We start from the raw sequence: 19,256 nt of genomic DNA on the forward strand, positions 1-19,256 counted from the left end.
TGCGCTCTCCATTCGTGTGACGGCCTGCCTCTCCCTCTTGGCTGTAAACTCGGACAAGGTAAGGGCTGCCCGTTTTTTCCCCTCCAGTTTTTAGCGGAGCAGCTGATGCACCATCGCCAGTGAAATCAAGTTTAGATACAGTCTACATTCAGTTGAAGTGGTAAATGATGCTACAAATCTACAGTTTCTTTTGAAGGTAAGTTCTAGAACCGGAGGGGTCGATCCAGAGCAATGACATTTTACTTAAAACAAAGTGAACTGCTGCGCAGTCAGTCGTGTGCCCGCCTGCTCCACCTGCGCAGTCTCTCCCGGGGTCCTGGAGAAGCTGCGGGCTCCTGGCGACCTCCTGTCCACAGGACAGTATCATCTGCGGCTGACATTTAACATCTGTCCTGCCGTCACTGGGCACCGCTACACCTTCCTCCTCCTTTCCCTATGTCAGTTGTTCTTCTGTTTCTTACTTCTGTGGTTCTTCAACATCAAAATAAAGTAGGTCCCCAAATATTAATTCAGGGGCAGTGCGCAGAAATAGGAAGTGCTTAAAATGTAAAAAAAGCAAACAGAAGGTATTCTTGTGTTTATTCTACCATTTAAAACCCCTCTTAAAAAAAAAAAAAAAAAAAAAAAAAAAAAAAAAAGCCCTCTTTCCCCAGGCATGTTTTAGTTATTTCTCTGAAAATCAAGAATGAAAAAAAAAGACAAAGCCAGGCACTATACAGCACGCTGAGCTACTGGTCACTGTCAGAAACAATTCCAAGGTAGCGCACCCTATCATTTTCCTTTCCGAGTGTGGAGGTGGGGCCAGCAAGCACAGACGGGGGCTCCTGGCTGGCTTGGCTGGAAGAGCGTGCGACTCCTCATCTTGGGGGTGTGACCTTGAGTCCCATGCTGGGCTCAGCGATTACTAAACAAATAAAACTTAAAAATAAATATAGAGGGATCCCTGGGTGGCTCAGTGGGTTAAGCCTCTGCCTTCGGCTCAGGTCATGGTCTCAGGGTCCTGGGATCGAGCCCCACATCGGGCTCTCTGCTCTGCAGGGAGCCTGCTTCCTCCTCTCTCTCTGCCTGCCTCTCTGCCTACCTGTGATCTCTGTCCGTCAAATAAATAAATAAAATCTTAAAATAATAATAATAATAAATATAGAGACAATTCAACTGCTATCAAGAGTATTATTTGGGTCAACTGGTGAAATTTAAATGTATTACATTTAATATTAGATAATAGGATTATACCAAAGTTAAATTTCCTAATTTTTGTCTTTTATATGACCATACTACAATTGTACATCTTTGTATACAGGTGTATATTAAGGGTTATGGTATCTGCAATTTATTTTCAAATGCTGCCCCAACAAAATAAACAAACAAGCACACTTGTGGGACGAGACCCATACAGGATGACCAACAGGAAGCCCAGATCACATACAGCAAAGATTAGTAAAGCATCTCTCCTGTATTTTTTGTTAAAAATAAAAGTTCTCATTTTCTATACATTAGCAAGTTTGGAACACCCAGCCCCTGTTAGAGATACCGGAGTTATCTTTTTTTTTTTTTTTTTAAAGATTTTATTTGTTTGTTTGTCAGAGCAAGCTAGCGCAGGACTGCGCTCTTCCAGCCAAGCCAGCCAGGCGCCCCCGTCTGCTCTGCTCAAGGAGAGCAGAGCAGAGCAGGAGAAGCGGGAGGCAGAGGGAGAAGCAGGCTCCCAGGGAGCCTGATGTGGGATTGGATCCCGCACCATGGGATCATGACCTGAGCAGAAGGCAGATGCTTCATGGATGGAGCCGCCCAGGTGTTCTGATAACAGAGTTACCTCTGACAGAAAGCCAATTGCTTTGCCAGGAGACAACCCATTTAGTCCCCTCCTCCCCAGACACCAGCACTGCTAAGGCTGTCAGGCCTTTGAAAACACAACTGAGCCCACACGAGTGGTCCCTGGCATGGAACACACAGGGCAAGAAGGAATGAGCGCGGCCCTCAGACAGTCCTTCCTGCCATGAAACCCCCCCGCCCCCCTCCCCGGCAGGAGACCACAGTACGCCTGTGTATGACACCTGGGACCCAGAACTGGGAGACCAGCAGAAGATACACACATCAGGCTGTAGAATTAATATTAGAATGTCAGAATTCCTTCCTTACTTTTTATATTGAAAAATAAATATGAATGCTAATTTTTCTCTAGTCCCCACTTCGGTGGCCGTAGTTGAGGCTAAGATGGCAATGATAATGTAATCCGAAGGCCCTGCTGTGGGAGAGATGGAGATGGCGTGATATTCAGGTGGCAGAATTCACAGGACCTGGTGAAAGATGGGACATGTGCGGAGCAGGTGGGGAGGATTCAAGAGTGATGCCCAGATCTGGGGTTTGGGCCCTGAGTGGATGGTCGTTCCAACCACTGAGCTCGGGAGTACTGGGGTAACAGTTCTCGGGAGGGAGGGCTGGGGAGAGGAGGTGCTGGCAGATCTGCTCCAAGGTCCTGTGAGAAATGAGCCAGAAGCTCAGATGTGAGGGTTTCAGCTCCTGAGCACAGGGTTTGCCCATCCCCTCCGATCTGTGTGTGGACTAGCCCAGCACTGCAGGTGCTTTATCTAGATCCTTAAAAGGCCCTTACTGCCACTCCGGTCTCTTCTCTAGGCCTGGCACCCTCCTCGACACCCCAGTCAAGTGGGAGCGGTATCTAACAGGCGCTGAGAAATCTGGACACTGTTACTGAGCAGTACCCTTTTCCTCAAAATCAAGAACATGTCTGCAAGTGGTGAGGGCCAGGAGACAAGTGCTCGGAACTCAGAGGTGAGGCGAATGCTCTAGAACTTGGGATGAACAGTGGGGAGGGGCAAAAGGGAGCAAGAAGACTAGGGGAGAAGAGCAAAAGGACGGGAGAGATGAAAGTAGATGAAGAAATGTCTCAGTAAAGGTGTTCTGCTGAACGGCACGTGGCCCTGTGCTCTGGCAAGGCGGCGACAAAGGGGAGGTGACACTGCTACTAGGGGGGGTCCCAAGAAGCTTGGTTCTCACCGCTGCATGGAAATGCCTGTGTCCACTTTGAAACAAGGGCTTCTGTCCTCCAGACCGCAAAGACTGGCGATCCTTATACATGGAACTCTTCAGAAGGGCTGAAAATGAGACTAACTGGGTAATCTGCTGCTCTTTTATCAATGGTTTATTACGTACTCTGTGAACTACTAAATCTAGGTTTCTATTTAAATGTTTTCAGTTGTAACGAAACAGTGGGTAAGGAAAAAAGTGAGAGAGACAGTTACTATGATGGTTTTCATCGTGATCAAACTCTCAGACCTCCAGTACTTTAGGTACTTCTGTGGGCACTGCTCAGAGATGAACAGTAAAAGTTCTTCAGCGCGTGGTGCTGCACGTCTGATTCGGGCCTACCCGTACGTTCTTGGTGCCCCAGGAACACTCTGCAAAGAGAGCCCCAGGCCGGGGTCAGGACAGCGTGACCCAGGCAGGCTCCGCCCCGCGCCTCAGTTCGTCCTTAGGCCCCTTCTTTCACTTGTGTCTTGTTTTGTCATTTGTTTTTCCTGCTCAAGAAGTTTAACAATGAGAAACAGTCGTGTCCTATCACTCTAATAATTGAAAATGTAATAGTTTGAGGGGCACCTGGGGGCCTCAGTGGGTTAAGCGTCTGCCTTTGGCTCCGGTCCTGATCAGGGTCCTGGGACTGAGCCCGAGTCCTCTGGCTCCCCGCTCAGCAGGAAGCCTGCCTCTCCCTCTCTATCCGCCTGCCCCTGCTTGTGTGCTCTCTCTCTCAAATAAATACATAAGTAAAATCTTTTTTTTTTTTTTTTTAAAGATTTTATTTATTTGTCAGAGAAAGAGAGAGAGAGAGCGCACAGGCAGACAGAATGGTAGGCAGAGGCAGAGGGAGAAGCAGGCTCCCTGCCGAGCAAGGAGCCCGATGTGGGACTCGATCCCAGGACGCTGGGATCATGACCTGAGCCGAAGGCAGCTGCTTAACCAACTGAGCCACCCAGGCGTCCCCATAAGTAAAATCTTTAAAAAATAATAGTTTGAACATAAAAATGTATTTGAAACCTCGAAAGATCTCAAAAGCTAAAGCAGAAAGTTGTGATTTTAATGCAATGGCGATGGCTTTCAGAAACGGGCTCAAGTGCGTTTGGAAGTGCCGCTCAGCACAGGCGTCTTAGCGCCGTGGCAGACACCGCCCAAGCAACGGAACTCGGACAGCAGAGCTGATGCTGCCAGCACACAGAGGTGTTAACCCCAGGGCCGCTGTGGACGATTAGGGCTGCATCCACTCCCCACTGTCTCCTCCCCACTCAGACTCCTTTCAAGTCTTCTGTGGGTCTCTGAAGGGCATGGTTTGAGCAGCTCTGTTCCAGGGAACCCCAAAATGTCTCTCTCCACCTCCCCCTCCTCACTGTCACCACCACCCTCATCACCAGCACCATCGGCACCGTCACCACTGCCACACTCGTCACCACCGCCACCTTCGTCACCAGCACCATCTACCACCATCACAACATATTCTGATAGGAGAATTTATTCCAAAAATCATTATTGTTTTTATGTTTAAGGTATACCACTCTTCCTAAGAGAACGTTATGACTCTGACACTATTTGAAGAACACACTTTGCATTAACCAAAGTCTCTTGACTGTGTTATCAATTCACCAGTCCCTGTTTTAGTCCTAGTTTAAAAGAAACCCATGGGGGAAAATTTTTGTGAAATGACTTATTTGCAGGAGCAAGCACTCCGAAATGAATGAAAACTCTGAAATAAACCAAGACTGAATTCCCATACAACTGCTCTAGATTCTCCTGCACAACCCAGGAGCTCTGAAAGGCTAAAACCCATACCGGTAATACGCAACAAGTCCGGGAGAGTTTATAAAACGGGGCTGTCCTGTCTATCAGACGTGACACGACACTTTGAAATCCTGAAGTATCTCCACCACAATGCATCAACTGAACTCTAACAAAATTATGTCCATTTTACAGATGGGGAAACAGAGGCTCAGCGACGTCAAACTCAGAAAAGGTGTTAATAACTAATAAACAGTAAGGACCGGACTGAAAGCTGCGTCTAGTGCTCCTTCTGCTCCGCCATTCTACTACCAAAATGATCCCCCCCCCCCCCAAAAAGCCTTGAAAAGAAAAAAGTAATGAGGTTTGTGTATTATGTTAAATTCTCTTTTCTTCTGCTACTTAAATGGTCTACACATTCTAAAAACACGTATCTCTATAAAAATCTAAGTAACATAACTGTCTTAAGTGATTAATTTAAAAAGGATTACACAATAGCATGATTTAAAGAGAAAAGTTTTTTTTTCAAGTTCCAAAATGTTACCATATAAAGATTAAAATTTCAAGGAAAAGTATTTAACAAAGAGCTTCCAGAAGCTGGAGTAGGCAAAATTTTAACGAGGTATCAAATTCGTCTGACAGGGACTTGCGGACAGGGCTTGCTGGAACTGTGCAGGATGCTGAATTAGCACCAACAACAACCCGAGCGCGGAGCTCATTGTTTGCACCCACCAGCCCTGGACTGAAATGACGAAACAGCAAAGCATACGTTATACAAAGTGGTTCCAAATACTTTCCCCTAGTTGAGATGCGTCTCCTAACGCTAAGCAATAACACAAGTTTCCTGCCACTTCTTTCAAGAAGCGGGATAAATGTTAACAACTGTTTCCAGCTTCTGAGAAGCAAAGATGCCTCCCCTTCCACTGCGTTTCACGTGTGCGAGAACCTGGCGGAGAAAGCGCTTTGAATTCAGAACTGCAAGGCGGGACAGACTCTAGACATTTCATCTGTCAACCTCCACAACCGCAAGGAATTCTGAACACGGGCCGGAGCAAAGGTTTGCTGGAAACAATACTCAGGGCGCACAGACTCCGAATCGGGGCCTGTGCTCTCTGCAACGCCGCAGGGGCCGAGCTTGCTTCCTCCAGGTTAGGGGCCTATCAGCAGTGCCCCAGCACCCAGGGGCAGAAGGCGCCGCTTGGCGCTTGGGGAGGGCGCGCCGGGAGCTCCGGAGGCGAGGGAGGGCGGCGGTCACCATCCCGGTCGCGGCCATGGTTGCCGCAGCGGCGACGGAGGGGCCGCCCCGCGCCGGCCGGCCGCTCCTTTCCAAGACGCCATTTTAGCCAGGCGGAGCCACGGCCAGGGGCCCGGCCGCGGAGCCCCAGCCCCAGCCCCCGCCGCGGCCGCGGCCGCCGCGCTCCCTCTCCTGCTCTAGCCGCCGGGGGTGGGGTATCTGCGGGGGCAGGGGCCGCCCGAGGCCGCGGAAGACGCTACCTGGCGAGCCGGCCGGGACGCGCAGCTCCACCATGTCGGCCGCGCGCCGCAGGAGCCTCCCGCTGGGGCGCCGCCAGCGGACTCCCCCGCCGGCCGGGCCCGGCAACCTGCGGGCGCCCGCGGGGCAGGGGCCAGCCGTGCCCTTTCCACTCGGGGAGGTGTCCGATTCATCCCCTTCGGCGAGGGGGAGGCGCCCACAGAGGGGATCTGGAAGCTCTGATTATCTAATTGCAGCTGACACTAAACCGATCTTTCTTCCTCTTTAAATTCTTTCGACTGTCACCAACGTTTGCACTTGAGGACCAGCTGCACCGAGCACCAGGGCCCCTCTTCTGCTGTCCTGAAAGTCAGCCGGAAGAAGAAGAACGCAGTGCCGGGCCGCATGCAGACACACTCCGCCTTTGATGCGCATTCCTCCTTCCTTCTTGCTTTTCCTAAACAACCCTGCAATTTGGCACACCAACACTGGCAATAATATTCTAAACGAGCCCCATATGTAAACTGGCAAGTGTCCAACTTCTTAATTACTTTCCTGCCTCTATCTAAAAAAGATCTAAGTAGCAAACACCACGCTACTGCATGTGAAGCAAAGCCTCTGTTTATAAATGTTCGAAGCCGCCACCAAAACAATACATTGTTCTGCCTTCAGCACAATGAAAAAGAGGTTTGGTCTGTTTTTTTTTTTTTTTTAAGATAAAAGCTCTCAAGTGTTTGGAGCTAGAGCTATGCAGCAGACTTGCAAGAACATAGTCTGCCTAGAAAACCACATGACAAAATGACATTTTTCTGGAACCTGAGTTGTGTGACACCGCATCGATACACCACCACTTATCTTACCAGCTGCGTCTGCCAGTTGGCTAAATGAGCTCCCTTCCAAATGCATACATGAATTAAAAAATCCATTTTCCCCTGCATTTTTTTTTTTTTTTTTTTTTTTTAGGAGGCCAGGGTTTTACTTCAAGACAAATAAATACGGAACCTGGACTGGGACTGGGCGGAACCCTGTCCTCTCCGCCTCATTCTGCAGGAGCCCCCTCCACCCCTGACAACTCGTGCAAATGTCATCACTGCCAGTGAGGGAAGACCTGAGACCCAGCACTAGTTCCACCCGCTCCCAACCACAGATCCTGCTCCAGCTCCGTATGGCAAAGCACGATGTCAGTCACGGCGAGGTTAGTAACGTTCCTCCGTTTGTAAGTGATCCGGAGAGACGACAGCAGACACTTGACATTCTCAATGCACCTACCGCCAGTTCATGCCACAGAGCAAGCGATACTGCGGAGCAACAGGGTGTGGGTGGGGAAAGAGAAGTACTCCCAGCTAGAACAGCTGGGTCAGGAGGGGTGCCGGGGTGACTCAGCCCGTCAACCCTGTGACTCTTGATCTCAGCTCAGGTTTTGATCTTAGGGTTGTGAGTTCAAGCCCAGCGTGGGGCTCCATGCCAGGTATGGAGCCTACTTCAAAATAAATAAAATAAAAAGAATACCTGGGCCAGGAGATGGGACCACCTAAAATTTTTTATAAATTCTACCCACTGCCCTCCCCAGCGGCCGGACTGGTTACCTCCCCACCTGCAACAAATTGGAGCTGCCCCTTCCCAGGCCCTCAGCAGTCTGGCAGAGTGTTCATTCTGGGGTCTTGCTGTGAAGCACCTGGGCCCAAAACATGGAAAACACTCAGTCCAAGGTCCCGCTGCTATTTCAACAGACTGTCAAGCAGGGCCGTCTGGTAAGTGAAAACCGGTGATCTCTCGTTTTCATTTTAGTTTTCCCCTGGTCACAAATAATACTAGCTCTCAACCAGTTTAGTAGCTTTAGGATCTGGAGATGGTCTGCGTCACCTCCGACAGTTCCCATGTTTGTCTCGTGTAGGGTCTTCTAGCACAGTGTTGACAGAAGCCACCGCGTGCCCAGCAGTTCGGGAGGCCGGGCCGTGCTAACCTAAGCCTGGGCAGGTGCATGTGCGTGTGTGCGCGCATTTTCCCGGGTCCCTCCAGTGCATCCTATCTCATCAATTTATCGGTTTACTCTCGCTCCAGTAAGTTTTTGTGCTACTTTATTGCTTCACTGAGTAATACAAACAGCGCCCTTCCCAGCCCACCTCCTCCTCCTGTGCCCCCGGCCACACCAAACCACCTTCACCACCCTCGCAGGCTCCTCCATCACCTGCCTTTCACAGCTAATCCAAAACTCAGCTCAGGTCGCCTCCACGGGAAAGCCTTCCTGGACCATCCCCTGTCCTCGGTCTGGGTTAAGGGGCATGTGGCCCCCCACAGTTATCTTTTAGTGGCCCCCCAGCCCACTTCGGCATGACTATTATCCTATTATCCCTATACTTGGTAGGCATTCAATAAACATTTTGCCCAGTGACTTAATGCAGATATGCTTGAAGAGACAACACGGGGGTGCCTGGGTGCCTCAATTGGCTGGGTGACTGCCTTCAGCTCAGGTCATGATCCTGGAGGCCCAGGATCGAGTCCTGCATCAGGCTCCCTGCTCAGCAGGGAGTCTGCTTCTCCCTCTGAGCCTCCCCACTCTCGTGCTATCAAATAAATAAATAAGGTCTTTGGGGCACATGGGTGGCTCAGTGGGTTAAAGCCTCTGCCTTCGGCTCAGGTTATGATCCCAGGATCCTGGCATTGAGCTCCGCATTGGGCGCTCTGCTCAGCAGGGAGCCAGCTTCCTCCTCTCTCTCTGTCTGCCTCTCTGCCTACTTGTGATCTCTGTCTGTCAAATAAATAAAATCTTAAAAAAAAAAAAAAACTTAAAAAAAAAAAAAGAGAGACAACACGGTTCTGGCAGGTTAGCCTCTCCTCCGTCAGAGGTGTGCAGCTGCCGCCTAGGCATTCTGATGGAGTCACCAGAGCAAAAACAGTGCGAAAGTATTAAGCTTGTGTATCGGCTTATCAAAAACTGGCAAAAACTGGCACTGTGATGTTCCCATATGAACAAGTTTGACAGATTACTGTAAATTACAAGGTGAATCACAACAAAATTTAACAAGAGCCAGACTGATCTACTGACTTCACACCCTTTCCCAGAGCATGTGGGACCTAAAGGAAAGGAGGAGCACAGGAGTGACAGGCTGGGTCCCTCTCCGCACTCTACCACTACCTTATGTCACAGGAGAGAAAATGGATCTACGCTCGCTGGGCTAAAACGAGTATGACTTCAGTTTTCAATTCTTTTACACACATTCCTGTTTCTACACCTCCACTGTTCCCTGGTGAGTGCTTTCCGTATACGGGGTGGACCAGATTGCTTTCCCTTACTCTCGCAAACCCTGTGACAGTCTCCTGCAGAGGGAGGAGGCAGTAAGGCAGCCCAGCCCTCAGATGAGGGGAACCAGGATGCTCCTTAATTTCAGCAGGTTTGTACTACACAACTTCTCAAAGCTATGACGAAGGTGATTCAAAGTCCACTGATTCCTTCCAGGCATATTTAACCTTCTTTACTCTTTGCCAATCAAACTAAACCTTTACGAGGTGTGTGTGTGTGTGTGTGTGTGTGCGCGCGCGCGCGCGCACATACTGAAACAGGAAGAGCTGTAACAACCCTGCTTTTTCCAGGACTCATCCCACTGCTACATGACGAGTCGGCAGGACCACATCAGGGTTCCCATCAAATGCTGTTGGTTGGGGACGTTCAGGTTCTCTTGAAATCTGTCTTGCCTTCCTAGTTCCTGTGGCGCAAAGTCTCGCTTTCTCTGCCTGGCCGTCAGAACAGCCTTGCCTAGTCAGCATCTTCCCTTCTGTTCCACTCGGCCTACTTTCCATTCTACCAGCACCGTTTCCTTGCCACGTCACAAATACGCTAGGCTCAGTGTCATCTGTCCCAGGACATGCACGCCCCTGGTGGGCTCCCCCTTCCACTCTGTCCCAGTCACCGGGCCCCACCCCACGAAGTCCCTTCCGCACTTCCACTCTCTGGTTCTCCTGCAGGAAGATGCTCGGGCTACAGACCCATTGTCCCCTTCAGTGCGCACTGTGCAGCCTACGTTGTTTGCTGATCAACTGTAAGCGTCTCAGCTCTTAATTACTTTGAAAGTACCCTATAAAGAAAGTGTCGCACTTTCCTAGGGTATGAGCAGACCAGTGGGCTGGAAGGAGCTCTGCCCTGGGGGCGAGGGGCGGGGCAGTCCTGGCTGCTACAGCACTGGTCAAACCCCCAGCTAGGACTTCACTCTCATCCAAAATCAGAGGTCTGAACCTCTCAGGACCTCTAACCGTTAAGGTCTCTGCCCTTTAATTTCTGAGTCAATCACTGAAAATGAGACTTTGGCAGCAGGAACAGGGAGGCAGGACAGGTTTCAAGAGGACCTGAATCAGTTAGAAAGGCTCGTCTGGCCATGATATCAGCAACTGCTGGGAAAGAGATGAACCTGGTATAAAATGAAGACTTTTGTTTGGGAGCCAAAAATCAATCATTTATTTTATTAAGATAATACAGATTCATTCCATTTTCTGAGATGTTTATATAGAAAATGCTGATTTAGTCTCCCCCCCCATATATATTTTATATATATATTTTAAACTATGATAAACTAGAAATAGCTTTCCAGAGGATATTTACAGAGGCAAATATTATAATAAAGAATATTATTTTCAATCCCCAAATTTGAAGCAATTCCTTATTTTCTACTTCTCTAAGAATGTCCTGATAATGTCTTGCACCAACAGCATTTGATGGGAACCCTGATGTGGTCCTGCCAACTCATCATGTAACAATGAGATAAGGCCTGAAAAAAACGGGGTTGTTATAGTTCTTTTCCAGTTTTTCAAAATAAGCATCTGAAATTAAAACACCAAGCTATTTAGGGATGACTGCATACTGTTTGTTGTCTGTGTTAAGATTTTCCTGAGGACCATGTTTCAGTGTAGAAAGTAACTGTGTTTGATATGGTGAAGCAGACAAGACCATATTCTTGGTCAATGATTATATTCGATAATTTCTTTTTCTTCCTTGCTTTATTTATTTTTTTAAAGATTTTATTTATTTATTTGACAGACAGATCACAGGGAGGCAGAGAGGTAGGCAGAGAGAGAGGAAGGGAAGCAGGCTCCTCGCTGAGCGGAAAGCCCGATGAGGGGCTCGATCCCAGGACCCCGGGATCATGACCTGAGCCGAAGGCAGAGGCTTTAACCCACTGAGCCACCCAGGCGCCCCCTTCCTTGCTTTTTGCTGACAACCAATGACCTACAACCCTTGTACCAGGAATTTAGCAGATCAGAGTCGAGACTATTTGAAGAAACATGGCCAAGGTGTCTAAAAATATTTGTTTCAAATATATAGCAAAGTCAGAGTTTTGAGAAATACTGCTTGCTATTAATCCTCTGGCATTATTCTCCATGTTAGAAAGCAGCACATGAAACAAAATATCAATATTTTCTTGATATTGGCAGGTTTCTTTTCGATCCCAATCTAATGTAAGAAGCCTCCTTGCTTCTCTAGTTCTAGGCCTGAGTCTCACTGCCATCAGCAAATACGGTGTCCAAGCTAGCCACCAATACTGATCGTAAAATCATTCAAAATGGAACGATTTAAGAAAATAACAGAGAACACAGCTGTTGAATACATGTATTTTGCTCCCTATCAAAACGTTCTCTAACACTTTGGTAAAGAAATTCTTTAGAGTATGAGTCCATCAGTAAGGTCAAGCCGATGGGAAGAGGGGAGGGGTTGAGGACGGCTGTCAGCAGGCCAGGAGCTGGAAAGTCAACGTAGAAGTGGTCATTTCTCTCGGGAAACAAGAGAAAGCCAGAGTCCGACTGTGGGCCAGGAGGCCAGCAAAAAGCAGGCAGATCAGAAGCCCAGCCACGCAGGGGCTGAGCAGGAGATCCGGCAGGCTTGGGTCCGTGTGTTTGAACAAGTCACAGTGACTCAGCACCCACTCCCACTCAAACGCTGTGACCTCCCCGAGAGCGCGCAGGCCCAGTCACGGGCCGACCTCGGAAACGGACAGGAAGGTTTAGCATTCCCGCCGCAGGGCTCTACAGCAACTGCCCTGACAGATGCACATGTGCTCTTGTGCAGACCTCTAGTTTCAGGTAAGAACCAGACTTCGCTGAAGGAGCTCATGCCAGTGGAGAATAGATGAGAAACAACATACACAATGAGGAGGAAACAAAATTGAACTTTACAATTCAACTGGGGGCACCTGGGTGGCTCAGTCAGTTAAGCATCTGCCTTTGTCTCAGGTCATGATCTTGGGAGTCCTGGGATCGAGTCCCAGGACTTGGGCTCCCTGCTCAGTGGGGAGCCTACTTTTACCTCTCCTTCGGCCCCTCCCCCTGCTTATGCTCTCTCTCTAATAAATAAATAAAATCTTTAAAAAAAATCAACTGAAATGAATCTATCCACCATCTAGCTAGCTAGTTCACTCCATTAGATGCATATAATGAATATGGACCACAATATGTCTGTCTCTATCACTGGAGAGCAAAGTCGAAAACAGCATGCCACCTGTCAGATAAAAAGAACCACTCCCTCATTTATGTGTTTTTACCTGGTTGGAGCTTACTGGGGTGCTGCTGTGCTCCGGCTCCGGGGAGGGGAGGAGGGCTTACCCCTGTGGGCCCAGCCCCCTGGGTCGGGCTCACACCGGTCAGAGCCCCCGTGGGCAGCGGCTGCCCTCTCTTTAACAGCTGCTTCTGTTCTTGCTGGCGGAAGCGTGGAGGCACCTCGCGAGGCAGGTAACGGGAGGCAGCTGGCTGCTGGCTGCTGGCAGGCACACGTTTGCCATTGCTGCTGCTGGACAGAGTGCTGGTGCAAGTGCTGGTACTGGTACCGGCAGGTTGGGGCTGGCTTGAACAGGTCTTAGTAGGTTCTGGCACTATAAGGAATGAAACAACAAGAACCCAAATCTTTAGGAACGCTCCTTAAAACCCAAAACAAACCAAAGAAAACAAAACAAAAACAAAAAACCGAGAAAGAAATGATAACACAGTGCTCTGAAAACAGAAACGGACTAAAGTCCAGAGGTTCAGGTTTGAGAGCCAGTTTTCTTAGAAACTGAGTGCAATTCTGAGCAGCGGGTTTTGGGCCGCAGTCCCCTGCTCTGTAGAATGGGTGACTCGGTGAGTCTAGAGCAGTTTGCAGAGGTTTACACTTCAGCTTGCATCAGACTTGACCCAATAAGTTCCCAAGGTGCCGGATCTGATGCTGGCAGTCCCTGAAGCACACTTTGAGAACCACGGCTCTTGGCCAGTGTTTTCTCAAATGACAGGATCTTAGATGCTCATTCACTTATACATGTATTCTATTTTAATTCTGAGGACAACACATACACAAACACGCACATGCCCCCACCCCCCCGAGCACAGCACTGGTGCTGCCGCTATCATCAGGACCAGCACACGCCCTCACACTCTCGCTGGCAAAGAATACAGACGGGCGAACTTGCGTATGATGCTCACTAACTAGAGAGCCAAACTGCCATCTGAGTGTCGCATAAACAAGAGTTCCACAGTAATTAAGCAGCAAGAGGGAGCAGCAGAGCGGAGGAGCAGACCTGAGAGTGTTGTGTTACTACTAATAAGCACGCCAAATGCAAAGATGAGTGACCCTGCATTCACAAGGGAGCCCAGACACATGAAATGCAAAGAATTTGAGCCTCAAAAGCCGTTCTCATCTTGAATTTGAAACATGAATATCCAGGACATTACATTAACCTTTTTTTTTTTTTTTTTTTAAGGATTTTATTTATTTGAGAGAGAGACAGCACATGAGTGGGTGGGGGGGGCTTGTCAGAGGGAGAGAAAGAAGCAGACTCTGCTGAGCAGCAAGCCCGATGCAGGGCTCAGTCCCAGGACCCCAGGATCATGACTGAGCCAAAGGCAGATGCTTAACCAATTGAACCACTCAGGTGCCCCCCAAAGAATGATTTATTTATTTGAGGTGGCAGGGGGGGGCGGGAGAGAGAATCTCAGACAGACTCCACACTGAGTGTGGAGCTCAATGTGGGGCTTGATCTCACAACCCTGAGGTCACGACCCGAGCCAAAATCAAGAGCTGAATGCTTGGTCAACTGTGCCACCCAAGTGCCCCTGCCTTGTTTGGGGGAAAAAAGGTTTTTTTCTACTTAATTTGTAAATGTCTTTACACAAAATGAGTGTATCTATCTTAAAAGTGTTAAGTAACAGTGGGGCGCCTGGGTGGCTCAGCGGCTCCTGATCTCAGGGTCCTGGGATAGAGCCCCACGTCAGGCTCTCTGCTCAGCAGGAAGCTGCTTCCTCCTCTCTCTCTGCCTGCCTCTCTGCCTGCTTGTGATTAATAAATAAATAAAATCTGTGTCAAATAAATAATATAAAATAAATGCCAAATAAATACATAAGTCAAATAAATAAGTAACATCTTTATTTAAAAAAGTGTAACTAACATTATATAAGTACTTCCAGTCCCTCCTGGGGGAACACAAAATGCTACTGCTGGCCTTGACATTACCCTTTTCACATGGCCTGAGTTTCTCGTCCGCCAGCATGGGCTCTGCCATGCCCCTGTGGCCCTGTACTATCTCACAGACCGTGTCTACAAGGCCTCAGCCCACTGTTCTTCTGTCGCCCTGTCCAGCAAACCCTTAACCCTAGATGAAGCCACTGTGTATTCTCTCTACTCCTGACTCAGATCACAGACTTGTAGTCTGCCGTCACTGTGAGTTTGTGTCCCTAACCCAGGACACGCTCAGTGCTTCCTGGCCATTCTACCATTTCCTGGGCCTGCTGGGTTCCACTGCTGTCAACGAGTCACTCAAAGACGTCCACTCTGGAGCCGCTAATGCCTTTATTTCCTCCTCCTCAGAAGAGGAACTATAACTTTACTTTCCAGAAGGAATAAAAGCCATTAGGCAAAACCTTCAAGTTTCTGCCCCTCCAAATACATCAGCATCAAACCGTTCTCTGAACCATGCTTGTTAACTCCGATCTGTGGTGAATGCTGTATTTTACCAGTTCTAAGACTTCCATTTCTTCATAAGTTAATCGCATTTGCATAGGATGTGTCCTACAGTCGATGACACGCCAGTCGGCTGGCAGTGTTTTCTCGTGGTGTATGAAGACGGTACAGCTCACAATCAAGGGCTTCGGGGAGGAAGTGCAAGCTGCTGCGCTCCGGGGACTCCATCTCGGGGACTGTGCGTGCCCTGGGTCTTCAGCCCGTGACACTTTCCAGAGCCGAAACAAAGGCCCAAAGCTTGAGAGTGAGGCTTCCATTATTTCTTTGTTTTATAAACACAAGCATGCAAGACAACCTAGCCACTTGGGCTTCTGTGGAGAGCGGACGTAAGCACATCTGCAACTTCTAACTTGCCGGGGGGTTGTGTGGCTGACACGCACAATCTCCACTTCCTTCAAAGACAGCAACAACTACTGCCCTCCGTGACCAGGAATCCCCCTGCAGCTACCTCCTGATTTGCTGCCGCTCCTCCTGTTGAACTTCTTAAAGGGCCTGTTGTAAGCGCCTCTCCGGGCGTCCTCACCGCCCCTTTGGCTTCCTCCCGCCCTACTTTTCTAGACAGGCCCGCTGACCCCGCCACGCCCGCGCTCTCCTCAGGGACCGCTGCTCCCCTCTTCTATCCACCCGCCGCGCCTCATCAGGTCTCATACACAGCTCTGACATGTTAATACTCCTGAAGTTGAGAGATCTTATAATTAATGGCGTATGTATCAGGTTAACTGGCAGTATTTGTTCTAAGTGGTACATGAAATGAGGCATAATTGATAATGTATCAGATTCAGTAAAACATGGGGATTCCTAGCCATTCTTTAAATTATCAGATTAAATGTCACTTCCCCTCAGCACCCCCCGCCGGCTCCCCCACCTTCCCGCCGCCCTGCACCCACGCCGGCACTCAGCACTGCACACCGCTTTCTAGGCGGTCGTCGCCCCGTGAGGCCGCAGTGGACGTCACCATAGTGCCTGGCCCACAGTAAGTGCTCAACAAACGTCCAAGGGCTTGACTTTTTCTCAAACACACATTCTGAAGTTAAAGCGAAATGCAGAAATAGCAAAATATAAAGAAAGTAACTGGAAAAGCAGAAAAAATACTAGACTGGAAAACCGAGGGCCTGACTTCCAGGCCAGCGGCCACTGATCACATGCACGGCGCCAGTCCAGAGGTTTCCCTGCAGCTCGATCTCCTCATCGGGAAATGAAAGGCTGAGACTGCTGACTCCCGGAGGTTCCTTCCAGCTCTGAATGCCTATGATTTTCGAAGGGAAGAATAAAGGATATGGCACGTGGTTTTAGCTCTGGGACGGCTGGCCCTTCCCAGCACACCAAGCGCCTCCTACATGTTCTGCCTCTCTCTGCTCTGTTTCCTTGGCCTGGCTACAGACGTGGCACATTTTTTATGATTTACTTAGATTTGATGGTTATTCACCTTTAACTCAAAGGCACAGGAAATGAACATCCGTTCTAGCTTTCCTTTTAAAAAAAAAGCTATAAAACCTATTATAGGTTGATTTTTTAAAATTTAAAAAAAATTTTTAAAAAGATTTTATTTATTTGACACAGAGAGAGAGAGAGAGATCACAAGTAGGTAGAGAGGCAGGCAGAGAGAGGGGGAAGCAGGCTCCCCGCTGACTTAGGAGCCTGAAGCGGGGCTCGATGCCAGGACCCTGAGATCATGACCTGAGCCGAAGGCAAAGGCTTAACCCACTGAACCACCCAGGCACCCCTACAGGTTGATTTTTAAACATAGAGGCTTTCAAGTATATATTTTTTTCTCACATTGGCCTACAGCTAATTAAAACAGCAGAAATTCCTAAATATTTACCCCAATGAGTTGAAGATTTCTATCCACACAAACCTTCACAGGAATGTTTAGAGCAGTTTTATTTCTAGTTGTCCAAAATGGGAAGCCACCGAGATGTCCTCCTCTAGGTGATGGGTAAAGGAACTGGTACATCCATACAATGGAGAATTACGTTTAAAAAAAAAGCGCTATCAAGACCTAACCAGAAATGAAGGAATCTCACATGCATACTGCTAAGTCAAAGAAGCCAGTATGAAAAGGCTTCATAGTCCATGATTCCTACTACAGAACACTGCGGAAAAGGCAGAACTACGGAGACAGTAAAACTCTCAGTAGCTGACAAGGGCGTGGGGGTGGGGGGAGGCAGAGGCAGAGCACAGAGGGCGTTCAGGGCGGTAAACCGCTATGATACTTTAATGCAGATATAGGATACCAGCATCTGTCAAACTCCTTAGAACCGTATAACACTAAGTTAACTCGCATGTAAACAGTGGACTTCGGTTAATAATAATGTACCAATACTGGTTCATTGATTCAACAAAAGCCCCACGCCAAGGCCAAAGTTGGTAAGAGGAGAAGCTGAGGATGCGTTAGGGGTCGGGAGAGGAAGCACTGTGGGAACTCTATACTTCCTGCTCAGTCTTTCCATAAACCAAAAACTGCTCTAAAAACAATGGCTATGAAGTTGGTGGGAATGCAAACTGGTGCAGCCGCTGTGGAAGAGTATGGATGTTCCTAAAAAAGATTAAAACTAGGGGCACTTGGGTAGTTCAGCCAGTTCAGCGCCAGACTCTGATTTTAGGTCATGATCTCGGGGTGGTGAGATTGAGCGCCGCGTCGGATTCTGCACTGGGCACAGAGCCTGCTTAAGATTCTCTCTCCACACCCCTTCTCCCTCTCTCTAAAATAATAAATAAATAAAGTAAAAATAGAATGACCACATGATCCAGTAATTCCACTACTGGATTTACCCAAAGAAAATGAAAGCACTGCCTTGAAAAGATAATATGAACCCTTACGTTTACTGCAGCATTATTTACAATAGCCGAGACAAGGAAGCACCCCAAGTGTTCAATGATAAATGAACAGATAAAGAAGATGTGGCACACACACCCCCACGCACCACCCCCACCAGTGTAAGAGTCAGAAAAAAACAAATACTACATGATTTCACTCTCATATGGAATTTAAGAAACAAAATAAATGGGGGGGCGCCTGGGTGGCTCAGGCCCTGATCCCAGGGTCCTGGGATCGAGCCCCGCGTTGGCTCTCTGCTCGGCGGGGAGCCTGCTTCCTCCTCTCTCTCTGCCTGCCTCTCTGCCTGCTTGTGATCTCTGTCGGTCAAATAAATAAATAAAATCTTAAAAAAAATAAAAAAGAAACAAAATAATTGAGCAAAGGAAAAAAAAAGAGATAAATAAAAAACCAGACTCTTACACACAGAACACAAACTGGAGGTTCCCGGGGGGGAAAGGGTGGGCGACGGGTGAGACAGGTAAAAGGGACTAAGTACACTTGGCATGATGAGCACCGAGTAAGGTATGGAATTGCTCAATCAGATACTGCACACCTGAAACTAACAGAACACTAATTATATACTTTAATTAAAAAAAACCCCTCCAAATCTATTAATTAAAGCAAACTTGCTGTCTCTTTCACAATAGCAACTTTCCATTACAACTTTGCAAATGGAATGGAGAGCAGGGCAGAAGTACACCTGTCTGGGAAATACCACCACTGAGCTTATTTAAAAAATAAAAATGATTTAAAAAGTGATTTAAAAATGATTTAAAAGTGATTTAAAAAATAAAAAAATAAAAAATATATGTGATTAGTATGGGGGCACCAGGGTGGCTCAGTCAGCTAAGTTCCGACTTTTGATTTTGGCTTGGGTCATGATCTTGGGGTCATGGGACTGAACCCCAAGTTGGTCTCTGCGCTCAGCGTGGAGTCTGCTTGTGATTCTTTCTTTCCCCTGCCCCTCCCCCAGCTCACACTCTCTCTAAATAAATATAATCTTTTCTTGAAAAATAAAAATAGGTGATCAGCATATCATTTCACTTTATTACACATTTTAACATATCTGGCCCAAAGGTCTTACTCAAGACCTAGCCATTGCTTCTTAAAAGCCCAGAATATGAACGCAACTGGTTCTTGTACTACGAAATTCAAAAGCAGCAGCTGAAAACAAAAAAAGGAGGAAGAGGAAGAGAAGGAGAAGCAGGGAGGACAGA

General features: G+C 48.1%; 1 protein-coding gene and 2 long non-coding RNA genes across 8 annotated transcripts in view; 2 read left to right on the forward strand and 1 right to left on the reverse strand.

Annotated features, from left to right (window-relative positions):
• Window positions 1–19,256, reverse strand: part of TNRC6C (trinucleotide repeat containing adaptor 6C) — a 148,539-nt gene that overhangs the window by 62,451 nt on the left and 66,832 nt on the right. For 4 of the 5 annotated variants that reach the window (XM_059150447.1, XM_059150450.1, XM_059150449.1 and 1 more), the window contains exon 4: window positions 12,778–13,104. In XM_059150447.1, coding sequence (XP_059006430.1) covers window positions 12,778–13,104 — 327 coding nt within the window. Of the gene's footprint in view, window positions 1–6,273; window positions 6,577–12,777; window positions 13,105–19,256 lie in introns of those variants that run through there. The other variant, XM_059150452.1, reaches the window with a different exon arrangement.
• LOC131817070 (uncharacterized) lies at window positions 2,829–6,664 on the forward strand. Of its 2 annotated transcripts, none has more exons than XR_009348307.1 (4): window positions 2,829–3,130; window positions 4,975–5,143; window positions 5,672–5,927; window positions 6,574–6,664. It is a non-coding gene; the product is annotated as an uncharacterized LOC131817070 (long non-coding RNA). The 2 variants fall into 2 exon arrangements; XR_009348306.1 differs by having other exon boundaries at window positions 5,672–5,836.
• On the forward strand, window positions 6,669–11,301 carry LOC131817071 (uncharacterized). The gene is made up of 3 exons (XR_009348308.1): window positions 6,669–7,445; window positions 7,821–8,001; window positions 8,145–11,301. It is a non-coding gene; the product is annotated as an uncharacterized LOC131817071 (long non-coding RNA).

Source organism: Mustela lutreola, chromosome 15 (genome assembly GCF_030435805.1).
Source record: "Mustela lutreola isolate mMusLut2 chromosome 15, mMusLut2.pri, whole genome shotgun sequence".
In the NCBI taxonomy this organism is placed as follows: domain Eukaryota; kingdom Metazoa; phylum Chordata; class Mammalia; order Carnivora; family Mustelidae; genus Mustela; species Mustela lutreola.